General features: G+C 44.5%; 1 protein-coding gene across 6 annotated transcripts in view; it reads right to left on the reverse strand.

The window, feature by feature from the left end:
• Positions 1–20,929, reverse strand: part of LOC132889259 (KH domain-containing RNA-binding protein QKI) — a 214,809-nt gene that overhangs the window by 65,424 nt on the left and 128,456 nt on the right. For all 6 annotated transcript variants that reach the window (XM_060925573.1, XM_060925571.1, XM_060925577.1 and 3 more), the window contains exon 3: positions 18,037–18,153. In XM_060925573.1, the coding sequence (XP_060781556.1) occupies positions 18,037–18,153 (117 nt within the window). The remainder of the gene's footprint in view (positions 1–18,036; positions 18,154–20,929) is intronic.

Genomic DNA, 20,929 nt, shown 5'->3' on the forward strand with positions numbered 1-20,929 from the left:
AAGCACGGGAGATTAATGTGTAGTCTTATGCAAGCATGGTGTAATTCATACACTGTTCATGAATCACCAGAAGCTAAATAAGAATAAAGAGAATGAATGAGGATGAAACGATATTCTTCGGCTTTTTTTTTTTCGACTGAAGTCGAGTGAATTTAATTTTATACGGTAGATGAAAGCCATGATCAAAGAGCAGGGAGTGTTTGCTGTTTGAACTTTGGCATCCTGTGTTGTAGTTTGCTGCTAGACCTCACTGCTCAAGACCTGGAGGGGGCCAAAACAATGTACATTGTTTTCACTTCTCCAGCAGAGAACAGAACCAGCAAGAATGCGTCAGGAAAGGACATGGAAATAAACATAAAATGAAACTGAAAGACGTACCGTGACTTTGATCTGATTCCAGCGCCAAGGACAAGATGTTTTACGCATGCCATGGTGTAATGTGCTCACGTACAAAGCGAGCATCACAAGGCACAAACAGAAGCTCAGAACGTGGACAGGCAGGAGCTTTCACGGCTACCGGAGTCAACGAGCAAGCAATATTCCCAACCAGGCCTGGAAAACTGACCGAGACTCAGTTATGGTCTAAATGCAGATGCGGAGAAAGCCTAATTCACCAGGTGAAGATCTCGCAATGCTTTAACGGTAGGAAACAGCACTGCAGTGAAAAAAGGAAAGGAGTTCTGCTCCTCCCGTACCAGTCTTTCGTTTGCCAGCGCCCTGCATTGTTCGCTGCTTGCCTTTCTTCTCTCATCTCTAGCCGCTTTATCCTGTTCTACAGGGTCGCAGGCAAGCTGGAGCCTATCCCAGCTGACTACGGGCGAAAGGCGGGGTACACCCTGGACAAGTCGCCAGGTCATCACAGGGCTGACACATAGACACAGACAACCATTCACACTCACATTCACACCTACGGTCAATTTAGAGTCACCAGTTAACCTAACCTGCATGTCTTTGGACTGTGGGGGAAACCGGAGCACCCGGAGGAAACCCACGCGGACACGGGGAGAACATGCAAACTCCGCACAGAAAGGCCCTCGCCGGCTACGGGGCTCGAACCCGGACCTTCTTGCTGTGAGGCGACAGCGCTAACCACTACACCACCGTGCTGCCTTGCTTGCCTTTCTTCTCATCTCATCTCATTATCTCTAGCCGCTTTATCCTTCTACAGGGTCGCAGGCAAGCTGGAGCCTATCCCAGCTGACTATGGGCGAAAGGCGGGGTACACCCTGGACAAGTCGCCAGGTCATCACAGGGCTGACACATAGACACAGACAACCATTCACACCTACGGTCAATTTAGAGTCACCAGTTAACCTAACCTGCATGTCTTTGGACTGTGGGGGAAACCGGAGCACCCGGAGGAAACCCACGCGGACACGTGGAGAACATGCAAACTCTGCACAGAAAGGCCCTCGCCGGCCACGGGGCTCGAACCCGGACCTTCTTGCTGTGAGGCGACAGCGCTAACCACTACACCACCGTGCCGCCTTCCTTGCCTTTCTTTTCATATATAATTTTCCCAGATTGAAAAAAACCAAAAAACAAGATTTGATTTATGCAATAATCAGACATGCAAATAGTACTCATTTTTCTCCTCATGCCAGCAAAATGGGAAATTGATGGCAATCCATGCTGCCGTCTGTGCTGCTGCATTTTGCCTGCTGATTTTCATTAGGGCTCCATTGTTGGCCTGTTCGTGTGATGTGACGAGGGAAAATATTGCAGCATTAGCATCGTCAGACGCGCTCAATATGATTTATCATCTGACACTGAGGCAGCATGCTTATATTAGGTCACTTCCTTTTTTCTTGCCGTTCGTCAGTCGGTTTTCTGCTTGGCTGATTTACTCGGCTTTCCTTGGTTTTGACAAGCGCTGAAAATTGATCCTCTTTGCCCGACTGTCACAGCTCAGCCATCCATCTATAGCCACCCAGTCAATAATTCACGGAGGAAAACCTCAGAGGGTGTGAGTGCCAGTTTCAAAAGGGTTAACGATGGGTCGTTTTGTTGACCTGTCTATCTGAGAGTCTGTTTGCGTTTGTGAATCTTTGAACACTTGTTTTCTTGTGGATCACTCAGATTTTCTCACATCGCGCTTTCTCAGGCCCTGCAGGACACCCGGTGACAGGCTCGTAGTCAAGGTGACGCTGCCGTAACGGTCTGCGGAGGAAAAATGTCCGGCTGTGCAGCCGTCCACTAGGCTTTTGTTTACACGTCCACGGCTTCTCTCTGCCTACAACCCCTTATCCCTTTGCCACCGCCTCCATCTCTAACTGGCCATCCAGTAGCCTTACAGTGGCATAATCAATGCCTATAAATCCACCGGCCAGCAACCTCTGTAATCTTTGCTGAGACAGTAATGTCGTCCTGAGGCATCACACTACTGCTGAAGCATCAACTAATATCACAGCTGCCTGGGGAGGAAGGGGAGAGGGCTACCTGACTAAGCACACACGCACAGAAAATGGGGGATGAATACAAAAGAAGAACAGAAGACGGAGAGTGAAAGAGGGTAAACCTTGAGTGTAATAGTGCTGCTACTGTATATAACCAGTCATGGGATGTTTGTTAAGAAACAATGTGTTTGCATTGTAAATACGCATGTACAGTATTCTTTGTTTGCACGTGACGTCATGCTTATTTTCCAAACCGGAAGTCCGCCATTTTGGATGATAACAACAACAACCAAGATAGCGGCGCATCACGTATGAGCTGCTGCAACACTTCATGATTTTCTTTTGATTGATTCCATTCCCTTTGAAGAAAGACAATGCCTACTTGGTGTACGGTATATAACTGCAGTAACAATGCTGCCCGTGACGAAGAGAAACGGTTCGTCAGAACTCCCAAAATAATTAAAAACGGCGACAAAACAGATGAAGAACTGTCCAGGGAACGCCGAGCGTATGCTGTGGTTCAAAAACATGCATCGTAAGGACGTAACTGAGGTGGGGTTTACATTAGACCGTATCAGCGGATCATCAGATTAACGTTTTTGAAACAATTAGCGTGCACACAGCAACGCCAATACACGATTCGCGTGCACACAGCAACGCCAATACACGGATACGCTAATCACATGACTAATTCGGCACGTAAGTTGAAATGTGTCACTACGGCTCATCGCTTCCTCCTCAGCGGCTGCGCTCCAAATCACTCCGCCCTGAACAGCGAGTGCCCTCTGGAGGGTGCGCACTCCGGCCCTGCGCAGCTCACAGAGCGCGCGAGTGAAGCGCACGAGCAGTGATTCGGGACTGAGCCGCTGTGCGCAAGTCACTTACCACTTGCAAGTGGAAGGATGGCAAGCCTAAAGACAATCATAACTACACAATGGGCAGTATTTGCATCAGTATTTGCAGTATTTTCATACTTTTATACTCTTTAATGAAAGGTGATACAAGGCGGAAGTCCGCGCCGTTTTTCAGCAGTCGCGTCACATGACCAACGCCAGCGAATCAGGAAGGTGGATGTCACAGTGACGTTGTCCAATGACGACGCCAGCTAGAGCTCAGCACAGCGTATCCGCGTATTCTCAATGTTTACACAGCACCGGAGCTGACACGATCTGGATTGAATACGTGGACCCTGGCGGATTCCCGTTTCCCGGCGTTTCCAGGCGGTTTAATGTAAACGGACAGTGCATCCGCGAAGAAAACGAGACAGATACGGTCTAATGTAAACTTGGCCTGAGGAAGAAGCTAATTACACCCGTGGGTGTGATGACCACTTCACATCTGGTAAGAGTTCACTGCGAATTACGGCTTTGTTTGCTGCTGATTAAATTGAACTTTTGAGCCTTAGCGCGAACACTCTGCTCCTCACCTTGCAGGAGCGCCGGCAAACCTACGCAATAAAACAAATCCAGATCGGGTACCAAGACTCAAATTAGGACACGATAAGATCAAGACGAAAACTCATCTCGCAGTATCAAGAAAAAAGAAAGAACTTTATTCATCACACACTTGTGAAATTTCCTCTCTGCATTTAACCCATCTGAAGCAGTGAACACACACACATGCACACCCAGAGCAGTGGGCAGCCATGCTAACAGTGCCCGGGGAGCAGTTGGGCGTTAGGTGCCTCGCTCAAGGGCACCTCAGCCCAAGGCCGTCCCGTATTAACCTAACCTGCATGTCTTTGGACTGTGGGGGAAACCGGAGCACCCGGAGGAAACCCACGCGGACACGAGGAGAACATGCAAACTCCACACAGAAAGGCCCTCGCCAGCACTGGGTTCGAACCCGGAATTTCCCTGCTGCGAGGCGACAGCGCTAACCACTACACCACCGTGCCGCCAACAGGATAAATGAAAGATCTTCCAAGAAAGCCAGATTAGAAGCAGCGCAAACCTTAGCGAATTTGGATACACAAGAACAATAATGTGGGTCAACTTTGCCAGGTGAGATATCAGCGATACCGTCCCAGTAACCCAGTAACTTCACTTTACTTATGCACTTTTTTTTTTGTAGAACGAGACAGTTCACAGTATCAGGGTATTCAATCGATGGTAATGAGGCTAAATCCTCTGTATAGTCTGACAGCTTTAACATAAACGGGTCAAAACCACAAACTTCAACTTTTTCTCTGAATCCTGACTTGGCAGACGACTCCAGAGAATCATAATATTTGGAAAAAGTCAAAGATGCATCACAGTTATTATTTGCACGAGGCGGCATTCTGGATTTCTATGTCATTCAATATGGCGGCGGATGCATCCAGTTTGCTCCTTCGATCTCGAAAGATCATGGTGATCTGCGCCGGGGTCATCCATCAGTTGTCGAGTTGCAGCGCCTAGTATGACATGCGTGAGCCGCACGGTCTGCTACAGTTGCTGCAGGTGAAGTTGCTCGGTCGGGTGTCTGTTGATGCCGTCTGCAGTCTCCGCTGTCGTCGGCGCCTCCTCTCCCCCCACCGGGTCTCTCTCCTTTCCTCGGCTTCCCCAATGACGGCCTTGGTGGTGGACCGCCAGCCGGCGTGGTCTGAGGCCGCCGTGTCCAGGTCTACAGGGTTGAAGCCACCTGCCCTCAGGTCATGCTTGCACACATCCTTGTAGCATAGTGCGGGTCATCCTGTAGGTCTGGAGCCTGTGGCCAGCTCACCATACACATACAGCACGTCCTTTGGGATGCGGCCGTCGTCCATACGGCTGACGTGGCCTAGCCAGTGCAGGTGTCTCTGGGTCAGCATGGCAAACATGCTGGGCATCCCTAGCCTGGGAAATCCCATGCTGCTTTGCACAATCGTTCCGATCTGAAAAGACAGCATGGGAACTATGGTCTAAAGGCTCGCCTGAGTTAGGGAGCCAATCAGAGAGTGGGGAGGGGTGGAAAGACGGTGACGCGTACTACTCGACAAACAGAAGCTTGTAGTTTATTTGGGACTGTTTACGGATCACATTTAACATGGCGGCGGGTCCAGCTTCTCTCATATTTGTCTTGCACAAACGGCAGTAATCGTTCGGTGCCATTGTTTTCCTATTTTTATTTTGCCTTCTCTTTCTCTTTCCTTCTCTTCTTCGCCTCTTCGTCGCTCTAACTACATCACCGGGTACAACTGCCATGATCGGCCATGGGCTACGTATACGCCAAATGATAGACATTCGCAACGTCCAATAAACGGCCGTTGACAATCATAAACCACACCTCCCCTACGAGAAATTCAATAGGTGGATTCCAGACCATATTTCACTTGTGATATGGTCTGGTGTTAACCAGACTAGGACATCCCTGCCTTGGCCAGGACATCGGTGTTGGTGACACGGTCCTGCCCAGAAGTCTTCTGAGACAGCACATTCAATATGGAGGCGGATGCATACGTCGCACTATTTTGTCACGTGGTTGCGCACGAAGAATAGCGCAAATAGGTCTTTGGCTTGTGACAGCAACTTTGACTGAGAGTATATACTATAGACCCCTTTCACTGACGTCACCCGAAACTGGAAGTAAACAGACCCTGCGCCATTTTGGAAGACCAACAAACTCGTGATTAGGGGGAAATAACGGCAGCGGTATGTGAACCCACGAGAATAAAGTGGAGTGGCAAACGACTTAAACAAACAAATCTGAGCTGTTTTATTTATGATTTATTGGCCCAACAGTAGACTTGAAAGAAACCTGTGTGAGACTTGGCAAAAAACTGTGGATATAATGGATAAGTCTGTGCATGATCTGCGGACACTTTGAGGTAAGCAAACGCAAGAAATTCAGATTTAAAACATGCTAAATTGGCCCCAAGTTGATAACTGTATGAGGAGCAAGCCTCCCAGACTTCTACAATTTAATAATAATAATAATTTAGGATGGTTTGGGGCTTGCTCGCTGCTGCCAGGTTGGTTGTTGAGTAGCCTGACTGTTTTTTTTTTTTTTCTTGCGTGTGGTATCATTGTTGACGCGAGGTTGTTTTTTGAACATGCCAATGCGGACACGATTTCCCCGATGAGTTATGACTTCAGACGCGATGCGTGTGTGGAGTCTGCGTGATATGTACGTAAGATAGGCTTCTCATGTGTTTGGAGATCCGCGCTCCGAGACAAGCGCAAGCGCCCCCCCCAAGGAAAAAAAAGGGACCCCCCGAAAATATCGGCATAGTTCGAACACTGAGCGTAGGCACTGGGTGTAAACAACAAATAGTTTACAATGTCTGGGTAGCAAACAGATGGCAGAATTGGTGTCCGGTCCTCCTTATGTTTCCATTCTCCCTTGCCCCAAGTCTTATCATATGGGTCAAACCCATCAATCCCAGCCAGTTTCTCCACATACCGTGCCCTTTCTGCAGCTGGTAATGTACTCACATAACCCGAATTATCAGCCATCGTGTCACTTTACTCTCGCTCGTACTTTGTTTTATATTGTGAGTGCATGTACTTGGTCTTCCAATATGGCGCCTAACAAAATCTCGCGGCGCGGTGACATCATGTGAAAGGGGTCTATACTGGATGTGCCATTTTCAAAAATACTACAGCAGGTGCTGGATTGCAGGTTGAGGGGCGAGAGAAGAAGGAGCGCAGGCTATGCTCGGTGATCCTGACGACTCTATGATTGTGTCAAAGCCTCGGTGTGTCAAAGCTCCTTGTTGGAGGATTTAGAGAACAGAAAAATCCAGAGTTATGTTCTTTGTTACTCCTAATCGCAGCATCCTAGTATTCTGTTTGGATGAAATAGCACTGCCGCACAGACACTTACATGGACACACACACACACACACACACACACACACACACACACACACACTCCCTTTAATTCCGCTTCCTCAAACCTCTTCTTTATTCCATTTCTTGCTGGGTGACTAATAAAGACAGACGGAACAAAACGACCCTGTTGAATTATGGATTCCTATTATGTATGCTGTCAGTTTGTTCTCATTCGTATTGAGCTGAAACAACACTTGATTTAAGTCTCAACTGTCCTTGTAGTAAAGGTGTGCAATTTTTGAGGACATGGTTGACAGCTGTAATTAAGATTGGGTTTAAAATTTGGTGGGAGAAGGCTCCTTAAAATTTATATCACCAGACGACGCGCCCATGGCTAGTTTCTTGTTAGCATAGGTGCATTGTGCCCCAAATACTCATTTAAATTTGCAGAGGCTCATATAAACAACTGCATTAGGTATGTGTCCACTGTTAGGGGCGGGGGCTGTTTTAAATAAAAATAAACATTCTGCAAATGTGCACAAATAATAAAGTAAGTGATTGATTGAGACACACACAGATAGTGCTTCTGCTTGGTGGCTGTACTGTGACTAGACAGGACGAAAGTGATTTTGACAGCCTTAATAACAATAATTGGTGGCACACCACAGTGTCGAGTGGAGCCTTTTAAAGAAACTCAGCCACTTGTCCTCTGCACCCTCTAAGAAAAAGAAGTGAAATCTAGAACCCTTAAAGTGCATATCACGGGTAAATTCAGGAGCAAGATCAATCTAATTCTCCTATTTTATATTAAACTTTGGTCAAATATCTGTCACATTTTGTGCAATTGTTTTACCTTGCGCAATACCAGAAAAACTCAGTTGAAATCAAGCCATTTGAGGCGAATTGGTCCGCCTCTGAAAAAACTTGCCATTTGGATTTCCCGGCAAACACTGATTGATTTTCGTGACGTCGCGTACGGGACGCCTCCCTCTGAATCCTACGTCAGCGCCAGACCTAGTGGTTTTCTGCAAATTTCTTCAACGTTATCGCGTAATTATTAAAATGGTTAACAGATGTATCGTAGGAGGGTGTAGCAACACCAATCTTGATGGGATTAGTACTCATCATTTCCCAAAAGACCGGACAATGAGAGAGAAATGGGAGCGCTTGGTCTACACAGGCTGTGCACTGAAACCGTGCAAAGCTCTCGCAGCCTGCTGGCGCTTCCGCAGGTGACGTCACGAATCTGGCTCCAGACTCCCTTGGGATTTTTCCAGACGCGTTTTGTTATTTTATTTTTTTCTGCTGTAGACAGATGGCCTTGTGCAAAATTACCCTTCTGGATGAGCGTGTAAAGGGACATACTTTCATCTCATCTCATCTCATTATCTCTCGCTGCTTTATCCTGTTCTACAGGGTCGCAGGCAAGCTGGAGCCTATCCCAGCTGACTACGGGCGAAAGGCGGGGTACACCCTGGACAAGTCGCCAGGTCATCACAGGGCTGACACATAGACACAGACAACCATTCACACTCACATTCACACCTACGCTCAATTTAGAGTCACCAGTTAACCTAACCTGCATGTCTTTGGACTGTGGGGGAAACCGGAGCACCCGGAGGAAACCCACGCGGACACAGGGAGAACATGCAAACTCTGCACAGAAAGGCCCTCGCCGGCCACAGGCTCGAACCCGGACCTTCTTGCTGTGAGGCGACAGAGCTAACCACTACACCACCGTGCCACCCCGACATACTTTCATATAAAAAAAAACAAAACACGAATTTGGTCCAGGATATGCACTCTAAAGCAGGAGTCCAAAAAACTGGACATTTTAAATGGACATTATACATTTTTTGTGACTTTAAGCCTTGACCACCTTACATTATTTAACAATTTCATATTAAAAATTTCAGACAATTTAAACATTTTATTACATCGGAAGCAGCCTTGGGCCCAAAGGGTCACCGGTTCGATTCCCAGGACCATCAGGAAAAATGTCAGGGGAGTTGAGTGAATAAGCAGCACTTCCCCCTCCCTCTGTACTATACGTGTAGCTGAAGTGCCCTTGAGCAAGGCACCTAACCTCCAACTGCTCCCTGCGTGCTGTAGCATAGCTGCTCACTGCTCTGGGTATGTGTGTGCGCTCACTGCACGCTTGTGTGTTCACTGTTTCAGGTGGGTTAAATGCAGAGGAGGAATTTCTCTGTGCTTGAGTGTACATGCGACCAAATTAAATGCTTCTTCTTCTTCTAAAAAGACTTACCAGCCTAGTGGGAATGGTGAACTTATATTTCTTGACACCCCTTTTCAAAAAGCCTGGATTTGTCTTTGAAAGGGGGAGTCTCTTTTCCGCTGTCACATCCAGCTTCAAACGACAAAGAAGAAAATAATCCACATGACTTTGTGTGTGCATGGAAACGGTGGCAACGTGAGCGGCACTGTTCACACGCTTGTCTGCGTATCTTATGTACAGTCCCTCTGGAGGACTAAATGCGACGTTCAATAGTCGGCATGTCAGATGCAAAGCATCCATGTCTGTCTGTCAGGTTTCCACGCTGAACTGTAAAATATTTCGCAAATTCCTACACAACATTAATCAGTTTGATGAGCTTTTGTCACTGGCTGCATTTCAATATTTACCAGTCTAGAAGATCTGGAAGATTGGAAAAAAAAAAAAAGACAGACCTTTCGGTAGGTTTGAAGGTGGTATGAGAAGTTTTTAAAGTTCAAACACTCACTAAAAGGAAAACCAGGTAGTGTTAGTACTTGGTCTAGAATGGTGTACAAGTCATGCAATCTGAGGCTACATCCACACGACAACGGCAACGAGATGTTATTAAAAAAAAATATCACGTCCACATGGGCAACGGATCAGTAAAATATCAGGTCCATATGGCAACGCAACGCTTGCTGAAAACGATGCAATACACATGCCACACCTCTACGTGCGCTGTAAGACGGTCCCATCGGAGACACCAGAACAATAGAAGAAGTAGGACGCATGCGCATAAACCCCTTCTTCTACCCGGCGTGAATCACTCACAGGAACAAGCACACAACAACAAGAAGAAGATGGCTGCGACTACACGAGGAAATCGTGCCTTCTGTGTGTACAAATTAGTTTTATTAGTGTGCATAGTTTTATATAACTTAATTTTCTTATTATGTGTGAACATTTTGAAAAGCATTTTTATATAATTTATATAACTTTTTATATTGTGTGTGAACATTTTGAAAAGCAGTCTTATCCAATAAAAAAAAGAAATTCAAGAAATGGCTCAGTTACTTGTTTATTTAAAAGAAAAGCTGTATACAAAAGTGAATGCAATGCAGTGGTTCATACAAAACAGCGAGAGTGCTGCTTGTTCTAGTCATGTGGTTGTGACGTCATCGTAAACAAATCCGTTCTACTCATCCAGACGACTTCGCAACGGCGCCGTTGCCAGATTTTTCCACTTTGGAACCCGTTCTCAAAAAATATCGTTGTGGGGCACCCAAAACGCCAGTGCCGTGTGGACGCCAGGCCGAAATGATAAACAATTTTATCAGATTCACCTGAATCCGTTGCTGTGTAGACAGCCTCTGAGACACCGTGTTGGACAGATTGATGGAGAAATTTGACAGTTTTAATTGCTGTGCTGCAGATCAGAATGCTAAAGCGTAATTTGTGAAACCTTGTCATCTACAACTTATTTACAACAATTACTGTGTTTCATGACAAGAAACATACAAGTTACAACTATAAAAAAGCCAGTGAGTAAGAATAATGGTTAAAATATAATAACGCATTAATTTGATGTGATTTGATTCTATTAAACCGTTATTAAGGCTGAATGTCTTATTTAATAACTATATACAGTATTTTTATAAGGAAACTGTGGAATCTGTTATCATAATCAATAATTGTGATTAGACAGTTAATGTAAACATTGTGAAAGGCTTATTTCCTCTATTGGGTATAATCTGAACAAGAGCTGCACAGTCAGAATATAAATTTGTGTTTGTGTACTACATATTGAGGACCGGAATACATTTTTTTTTTAACCAACAGAGTTAGGACAACTTTGGGAAGTGAGGACAATTTGGCTGGTCCTCACTTCTCCAAAGGGCTGTTTGAGGATTAAGACTTAAAGTGCATATTCTGGACCAAATTCATGTTTTTTTATATGAAAGTATGTCCCTTTACACGCTCATCCAGAAGGGTAATTTTGCACAAGGCCATCTGTCGACAGGAGAAAAAAATAAAATAACAAAACGCGTCTGGAAAAATCCCAAGGGAGTCTGGAGCCAGATTCGTGACGTCACCTGCGGAAGCGCCAGCAGGCTGCGAGAGCTTTGCACGGTTTCAGTGCACAGCCTGTGTAGACCAAGCGCTCCCATTTCTCTCTCATTGTCCGGTCTTTTGGGAAACGATGAGTACTAATCCCATCAAGATTGGTGTTGCTAGACCCTCCTACGATACATCTGTTAACCATTTTAATAATTACGTGATAACGTTGAAGAAATTTGCAGAAAACCACCAGGTCGTTTTCTCATAAACAAACCAGCGCTGACGTAGGATTCAGAGGGAGGCGTCCCGTATGCGACGTCACGAAAATCAATCAATCTTTCCCAGGAAATCCAAATGCCAAGTTTTTTCAGAGGCGGACCAATTCGCCTCAAATGGGTTGATTTAAACTGAATTTTTCTGGTACTGCGCAAGGTAAAAAAATTGCAGAGAATGCAAAATGTGACAGATATTTGACCAAAGTTTAATATAAAATAGGAGAATTACATTGATCTTGCTCCTGAATTTACCCGTGATATGCACTTTAATGTGATGATACACGGGGCAACTTTTTGGCCAATTGTGCTTCAACACTTTCCCATTGAGGTTGGACAACATAATTTCTATCTGAACGATTTTGATCGTTTTGGCCAGCTTTTTAAGATCATCCATTCAGAGTGCTAGCAGCGAATCGCGTGACCACCCGAGAGCTTCTGAAGTTTTCACAAAAAGATGTCAGCGTCTCCGGGAGTGGAGCGAAGAAAAAGAGAGATGACCTATCTTTTTATGCCAGTAAGTTGCTCTGTGTAAACCCAAAGTGGTGAATTTCAAATGCTTAGAAAACCAACAGAAATCTATTTTTATGTGCTCAGGTTGTAATTAAGACATCGGGTTTTTTTTCAGCAAAGTGTAAACTGCCGTTAGTTAACCACCATGCCATAGAGATTGAATGGGATTTAGCTAACTAGCGGTGGTTTTTGCGAATATAGTTTGCTGAAAGTTATCACGAGCTATGTAGGGATAACGTTATCTCTCGCGCGTCAAGGTAAAGGTGATGGGCAGCTCATATTTTTTTGTGTGTGTGTGAGTTGTAATAGACTGTCTAAATTATTAGTGATGCAGTGCATAGCACAGCATCACTATTGTTCTTCTATGTGTTTCTTCTTATTATTCATCTTCCGTACAAATTTCGATTTCGAATAACTCAATAACTGTACATCGCACACAGACAAGCAATATATCAAAACGTGCGGCTCGATTGGACTCGCTATGCTATTACTTTGTTCGCTATTCTGTGATTTTTTTTTCGCAACGTAGTCGCGAAAAATTCGTCCAAAATTTCCCATTCATTTCTATGGAATTATTTGAAAAACTTGGTATCCCTGGAATCCTTGGGCCGAGACGATTCCAGCGCACCCTATGACGTCATTTTCCGCCCCGATAGTTTTCCCGCCATTTTGACTTTTGTGAAAATCAATTAAAATGCTTCTCCTCCCTCAATTTTTGACCAATTTCTCCCAAACTTGGTACATCGCAACTTTGGACTAAGCTGCACAAGAAACTTACCCGGTGTTCAGAACTGCGCAAGCGTTTGGCTGTGGCAGCCAATCAACATTGCACTGGCAGCTCAAATTCGCAGGTACATTTCTGCTTGTAACTTTTGAACCGTTGGTCCGATTTTCAAAAACTTGGTATCCCTGGAATCCTTGGGCCAAGACGAATCCAGCGCACCCTATGACGCCATTTCCAATGCCGGAAAGTTTTCCCGCCATTTTGAATTTTGTGAAAATCAATTAAAATGCTTCTCCTCCCTCAATTTTTGACCAATTTCTCCCAAACTTGGTACATAGCAACTTTGGACTAGGCTGCACAAGAAACTTAGCCGGTGTTTAGAATTTCATAAGCGTTTGTCCGTGGCAGCCAATCAAAATTGCCTGCACAGACGCGAAACAGGAAGTATGCTCATATCTCGGCCGCCCTTTGGCGTATCTTAACGAAACTTGGTGGCATTATGCCGCACCCCACCAAAAAGGCCCACAAAAAAATTGGACCACATTGGCTGCTAGGGGGCGCTATACCTAGGGAAAATGACTTTTGGCTCATATCTCATGATGCCTTTTGGGTGGTGCTTTCACCTAGAGGCGTGGCAACGTGCACTGCATCACTCTCACAATTTCCCCCAGGGGAATTGTTGTCTCTAGTTGTCTGATATAATTCATGTACAGAGCACAACTACTTGTGGAATCCAGGGGCGAAACAGTCCAAACTTCAGGATCTAAAAAAAGAAATGTTTTCAGGAGCTCTGTCAGTGCCTTTTCCTTCTCAGCAGCCATCTCTTGGTCCATGTGCTTTTTTCTTTATTGCGGAGATGAGAATTAAACGATTATGTTTTTGCCATTATGTTTTTGTGGTGTATGTGTCAGTTATTAGTTAGAGCATGCAGAGATGCCAACCTTTTGTGAAATCAATGTGTAGTGACATATGCATATGAGCGGAGCGAGTCCAATCCAGCTGGGGGTTCGGGGGGCGCTGAAAGCCCCCCGAGAAAATTTTGGAAATTGGTGCTTTTTTAGGGCCATTCTGAGTGAATACAGGTGACTAAAATGAACTGGGACATGTTGGTTTTGGGGGGAGAAAATTGTTGATTTGGTGGTTTTTTTTTTCAATTATCTGAAAAATAAAACCAAACCACAATCACTCATGATTTTCTCATGAGTGATACTCATAACTCACCACATTCACACAAAGTAAAGACTTCTCTGGTAATTTGTATACAATCAACTTTCAAACAGTGAATATTATTTTCTTAACTTTACTACACAAATGCAGATTACATACCATCAATATTTATAGATAACATACTGGAACACTCAGTTAGCAAATACTCAAATAGTTTACGAAACAAATGCAGATTACATGCCATCAATGTTTATAGAGAATATGCTGGAACACTCAATTAGCAAATACTCAAATAGTTGTACTGGAACATGTCCATTTCCTTTTTATTCCCATGATTAATGTCAAGTCACTTTGATTACTTTTCATTTTTATCAACTTCCTTTCACTTTTAATCTCATCAATATCAAGTCAGATTACTTATTCAGTTCTGACTGATTTACTTCAGAAGATGACCGTTTCAGTTCCAACAGTGTTTCGTTTCTTTTTGCGAATATATCATGAAATGTTCATTGCATATTCGGAACATGGTGTTTTGGGTGGATGACAACCCTGATTTCATGTTTTGGGCGATAGTTTGTGAGGTTACAACACCCCGACAGCCCCTCAATACCTAGTGACATGGGCTGCTCGACATTCCATCGCGGCATCGATAATTAATTCGCACATGCGCAGAACACTTGTCAACAAAGATGGCGGCGCCCATCGATGCAAACTTTGACCATAAATACAGTCAAAATATTGAATTATCAAGCGATAATTGGCCTCAAATGTACCGAACACCGGCAAAATATCGTGAACCCTTATAGATTCACGCGTTTCAAACCGCATCCATGCTAAAATCGTATGAATCCCATATAAACTGAATAGACTGTCGTAGCCTCGTAGTGCTACTGTCGAAAACGTAGTGACTACGCACGAATCGTAGTGATTGGCATCTCTGAGCATGTGACTGAGGCTAGTAGCATTTTTAAAGAGATTTAAAAAGTGTTTATTATTCACAGAATAATGTGGTTATTTTTTTTTACTTATAAATATTAAAATAATGGCAAATTATCTTTTGACCAGAGTATTCAGTTTTGTCCCAGAAGTGATACTCATCTCATCTCATTATCTCTAGCCGCTTTATCCTGTTCTACAGGGTCGCAGGCAAGCTGGAGCCTATCCCAGCTGACTACGGGCGAAAGGCGGGGTACACCCTGGACAAGTTGCCAGGTCATCGCAGAGCTGACACATAGACACAGACAACCATTCACACTCACATTCACACCTACGGTCAATTTAGAGTCACCAGTTAACCTAACCTGCATGTCTTTGGACTGTGGGGGAAACCGGAGCACCCGGAGGAAACCCACGCGGACACGGGGAGAACATGCAAACTCCACACAGAAAGGCCCTCGCCGGCCACGGGGCTCGAACCCGGACCTTCTTGCTGTGAGGCGACAGCGCTAACCACGACATCACCGTGCCGCCCCAGAAGTGATACTTACTTGGCAAAATCAAGGTTGAAGCCAAGACAAAAGTGACCGCTGCAAATGTTTCAGTGTCCATCTTTGCGGTGTCGGTCTCCCTGGCAATAGACTTGCTCTTATCTGATTGGCTGCTGCCAATTGTCTGTTGCCCTATTTAGTTGCCTTGCATCTCAACTGGTTGCCCATTGCTGGCAACATTGCTCAAAATGTTGCCCCGTGTATCATCACCTTTAGTTTCAGGGTTCAGGTTAGAATTATGTTTAGGTATTTAGTTGTATAGGGTAATGCATTATCTCAATGAGTGTCGCCACAAAGATACAAGATACAAGATGTAGAAGTACAAGTGTGTGTATGTGTGTGTGTGTGTGTGCATAGTGTGCCTTAATCATTCACTTTATAGTTCGGGCATCTCCATTACACTTCCAAAAGAGATTTCAAAAGATGATGAAAGTCTATTTTGTTCAATTTTCAGATGCGGCGTGAGATGTCTTTAAAATGAGAGCGGGATAGATGTGCAGGCTGTGGAAAACCTTGCCTTGGGTGTTCGCAGAAAATGATCCTGCTACCAGATGCCATCTCTGCTCACATTAAAGTTGCGCTTTAGGCAAGCGTAAGACAAAAGAAACTCAATTGCGTTTAGATGGCATCAATAAGTGTTACTATTGTCTGGTTATGTACAACTGATGAGGCTTCATTTTAGTTTTGAAGACTCTTAAAATATGGTTGAAAATGATTCATGAAAGAAAACAAAAAAACGCCAAAAACTGAATATGCTTTCATAAGTATAACTAGGATGTTATTAAGTCTGTTTAAAGAAACATATGAAGACATTATAATTGTGAATAAAGCAAATATTTAAGGATCTGAAGCCTAATAATGGCCAGTAGACCCTGAAAAGATTCCTAGCTCACTCCGCACACACGTCAGATCGCATTTGTATCACTTAAGCCATGCTCACACTGGTTCACGTGCATGTGTGTGCGCATTTACGTGGAAAAAAGGAGCGAGAGCGAGTCATGAAAAAAAAAAAAAGACAGAAAACCAGCACACTTGCCCAAATGGAGACTAATCTGATCAAACATGTAAACACAAAGAATAAGCTGAAACTGAGGTGGGAAGGAAAGATGGCCTGATGGTTGATGAAGCTCTCCACAGAGGTTACTTGCTATTTAATGGACAACTTTAGTTACCATGTCCTTAAACAAGCACGCTCAAGCATGCATGTGAATGTTTGCACTTTTCACACGAGAGCTTCTAATGACCCCATCCATGTCAAATGCCCTAGCAGTGCTAGCTGCGAGGGGCAGGACTGAGCACACACAAACTCCCGCACGCATGCACGGACACACGGACGCACGAAAACACACGGAATGGACATGCACACAAAGCTGAGATCCAATACACCGACGACCAGCTGTGCTCCGACAGGACGCAGAACCGATCCAGATGTGGAAACGGAGTGTGAGATGACAACGGCACTTTTTACAGAGCACTTGTTTTATTTTTCTGCCTGCTCCCACTCAGCACCGTGCAACATGACCTTTGATAACTATCTCTGCAAGAGTCACTTGTCTAAATACGAGACCAGCCCTGCACCATTTTCTCACATCCTCTTATACACAGGAGGCTGGAGGGGGAAAAAAAAACAAAAAACAACAACAAACAGGTCACTCATGCAACTAGCTACATTTATTATTTGCTTTGAAACTAAATTCCGCAACCACATTATGACTTAGCAGGAACACAGACTTACCTCTACTCATACACAAAAGCCTAAGCGTGTATATTGCCTCGGTCACAACCGGCCGTACGTGCTCCTACGGCCGGTCTACGTGCAAAAAACGCAAGAAACGCACGGAGGGCGTGAGTGTGACGTGCTGATTTTCGAGCCGTAGACCGGCCGCAGAGGTTCTTTGTCATGTCAAACAAACTCTACGGGCGCTTACGTTTTTTTCAGGTTGCAAGACAAACTTACGGCCAATGTGCGTCTTTCTCCACGAAAAAAAAACCGCAGCGATTTGGGAAACGCCAAAAATCGCACGGTCAAAAAATCATACCGGTACGTCCGGTTGTGACCTAGGCTTATGTTTATCCAAGTCGTCACAGACTCTGGTAATAGACTATGGACATAACCGCTTACCCCCAGACCCTCCCAGACCCCCACTGGTCTAGAGAGATAGATACCCAGCATGCAACACTCAATCTGGCGTTTGACTGGGACAGGAGCCCTGGCAGGGACACTGGGTTCAGCTCTCATGCCAAGGACAATGTTTGAACACCTGCCCAAAACTCTCAGCTGCAGCACTGGGGGGGGGGGGGGGGGGGGGGGGGGGTGTCAGGAAAGGCCTCACAAATTGCACAGACCTGCACATGATGTGCACTCCTTCCTCTATACTCATATACTCCTTACTGTAAACGAACAGGGTTTTGCAGAATCATTGCTTGAATGCACGAGTGATGGTGCATGTATGCGTACTGTATGGGCTTACCTTTTTCTTGTCTCGCATGGAGCCTTTGCCTCTCACCATGATCTTGCATCCTGTCTCAGCCTCCAGTTGCTTGGCCGTAAGCCCCCGTGGGCCAAGGATCCGTCCTACGAAATTAAACTGCAACACACAAACACCAGATTGACAGAATTAGTTACCAATTGTTAGTTTCGCCATGAGTTTTCTACATGGCAAAAGGGACGCTTGCAGAGGGGAACCGTCAGGGCCTTCTAAGCCTTCGCAGAAGGCCCAAACATATCAGCATTTCAAATGCTCCATTTAATTTCTTTCATTGCTTTCGTAACACGGAGTCCTCTGCTTACACACGAGATTAAATGTATTAAATTAAAGTTTCTACAATACACAAATCCATGTTTCAAAGAAAGTGTGTAAAAATGCTTCCATAATCGACATTTAGAAAAAAAAGGGACGAAATATGACTAAAACAAAAAACTATAATAAAAAGAAAAAGAAACAAACCTTTATTTGTCACATGCACACTTCAAGCACAGTGAAATTCGTCCTCCGCATTTAACCCATCTGAAGCAGTGAACACATGCGCACACACACCCAGAGTAGTGGGCAGCCACACTAGAGCGCCCAGGGAGCAGTCAGGGGTCAGGTACCTTGCTCAAGGGCACCTCAGCCCAAGGCCACCCTACGTCAACCTAACTACATGTCTTTGGACTGTGGGGGAAACCGGAGGAAACCCACGCAGACATGGGGAGAACATGCAAACTCCACACAGAAAGGTCCTCGCCGGCCGCTGGGTTCGAACCCGGAACCTTCTTGTTGTGAGGCGACCGTGCTAACCACTACACCACCGTGAAAACATGAAATTACACTAATGGGATAATCAGTAATCTTGGTACTGAAAGTTCTACTGTTCATCCTTGGAGATTTTTGGTGGGTCAATGAAATAGGGACAGATTTCAGCCTTTACTTAGCCTAGTAAACTAGACCCACCCACCTAGCAGCCAAAAATATTTTTTGTCTAGCGAATGGGTCTAGCCTCGCACCATATAAACAAAAACACCCCAGGCATCAAATCGTGCCCGCCAATCACAACGCAAGGTGTTTGTTTGGATTCTTTGGGCGGGCTTTTGCAGGAGTGACGACAAAGCTGCGTGACGCTGGAGAAAGCGCAACAGGAAAGATGGCTACGGCTAGTGAACAGCGCGCGTTTGACTCCGCTTTGGAATCAGTTTTAGAAGAATTAGACTTGGAGTTTTCGTTGAAACATGAGCAGGAAGAGGCTCTCCGCTCATTCCTTTTCAAGAAGGACGTTTTCGCTGTTTTGCCGACCGGCTATGGCAAAAGTCTGATCTACCAGCTGGCTCTGCTCGTAGCCAAAAGGATGGGGCTAGTTTGTGCAGTACGAAGAATTAATAAACAGCTTTGAAACATTACTTTTTGATTGTTTCTTATTTTCCCGTTATTTTAAATTTAAGGGAAATTATTTCACCAAACACCACTAAATAAAAACTCTCAAAAACAGTTTAAGCAAACCCTTGAAAAACACTTGGAAAAAAATGTGTATGTGGTACAGACTCCAAACTTGTGGTCATTATCTCCAAACTTCTTAATATCTAGAACCTGTTTATTAATTAATACGCATTTTGAAAACTTATTTAATTTCGGAAATGTCTACGGATCGAGGCCAGACTAAATATTCACATTTAGTCTGGCTTGCCAGGCTAGCCTTTACTGCAATTTAAGACCGATTCCTCTTCCTTGCTGTAATGCAATATTTACACTACCATTCAAAAGTTTGGGGTCACTTTGAAATGTCCTTATTTTTGAAAGAAAAGCACTGTTCTTTTCAGTGAAGATCACTTTAAACTAATCAGAAATCCACTCTATACATTGCTAATGTGGTAAATGACTATTCTAGCTGCATATGTCTGGTTTTTGGTGCAATATCTCCATAGGTGTATAGAGGCCCATTTCCAGCAACTCTCACTCCAGTGTTCTAATGGTACAATGTGTTTGCTCATTGCCTCAGAAGGCTAATGGATGATTAGAAAACCCTTGTACAATCATGTTAGCACAGCTGAAAACAGTTGAGCTCTTTAGAGAAGCTATAAAACTGACCTTCCTTTGAGCAGATTGAGTTTCTGGAGCATCACATTTGTGGGGTCGATTAAATGCTCAAAATGGCCAGAAAAATGTCTTGACTATATTTTCTATTCATTTTACAACTTATGGTGGGAAATAAAAGTGTGACTTTTCATGGAAAACACAAAATTGTCTGGGTGACCCCAAACTTTTGAACGGTAGTGTAAATGCACTCATTAAAACCAGATTGACAGAATTAGTTACCAATTATTAGTTTCGCCATGAGTTTTCTACATGGCAAAAGGGACGCTTGCAGAGGGGAACCGTCAGGGCCTTCTAAGCCTTCAGAGAAGGCCCAAACATATCAGCATTTCAAATGCTCCATTTAATTTCTTTCATAATTTCATTATAATTATCCTCTTCTAATTCAGCCTCGTTTTCTATCAAATTTGCTTCAGAAATGAAAGGGTTACTGTCTTGAAAACATTAAAATAGAGTTCTCCAATGACATTTTTTGTTTGTCGTCTCTAGGCAGAGAACAGTTTAGACCTGGCTCACTCATTGGCTAGGACTTCATTGCCAGGACAGAAGGCCATGGCAGTGTATATTTATGTAGGAAATGACAGATGAATTAATCAATCAGATTTTGATTTATAGTGGGAGGGACCAAAAATTTATCGTACGAATCCTTCTCAAAGGCTGACACTAGCTTAACTGCAAGTCAGTGCAGCAGTGAAGTCACCTTCCAGCCAGTGTAGCGTTCATCAGTAGTGTTAGCGAATGCTAATAAAGCAGTCAAGCCAGTGCTATCGAGAGCAAGTAGCACAGGCTAACGACT

This window comes from Neoarius graeffei, chromosome 7, assembly GCF_027579695.1.
Source record: "Neoarius graeffei isolate fNeoGra1 chromosome 7, fNeoGra1.pri, whole genome shotgun sequence".
NCBI lineage: Eukaryota > Metazoa > Chordata > Actinopteri > Siluriformes > Ariidae > Neoarius > Neoarius graeffei.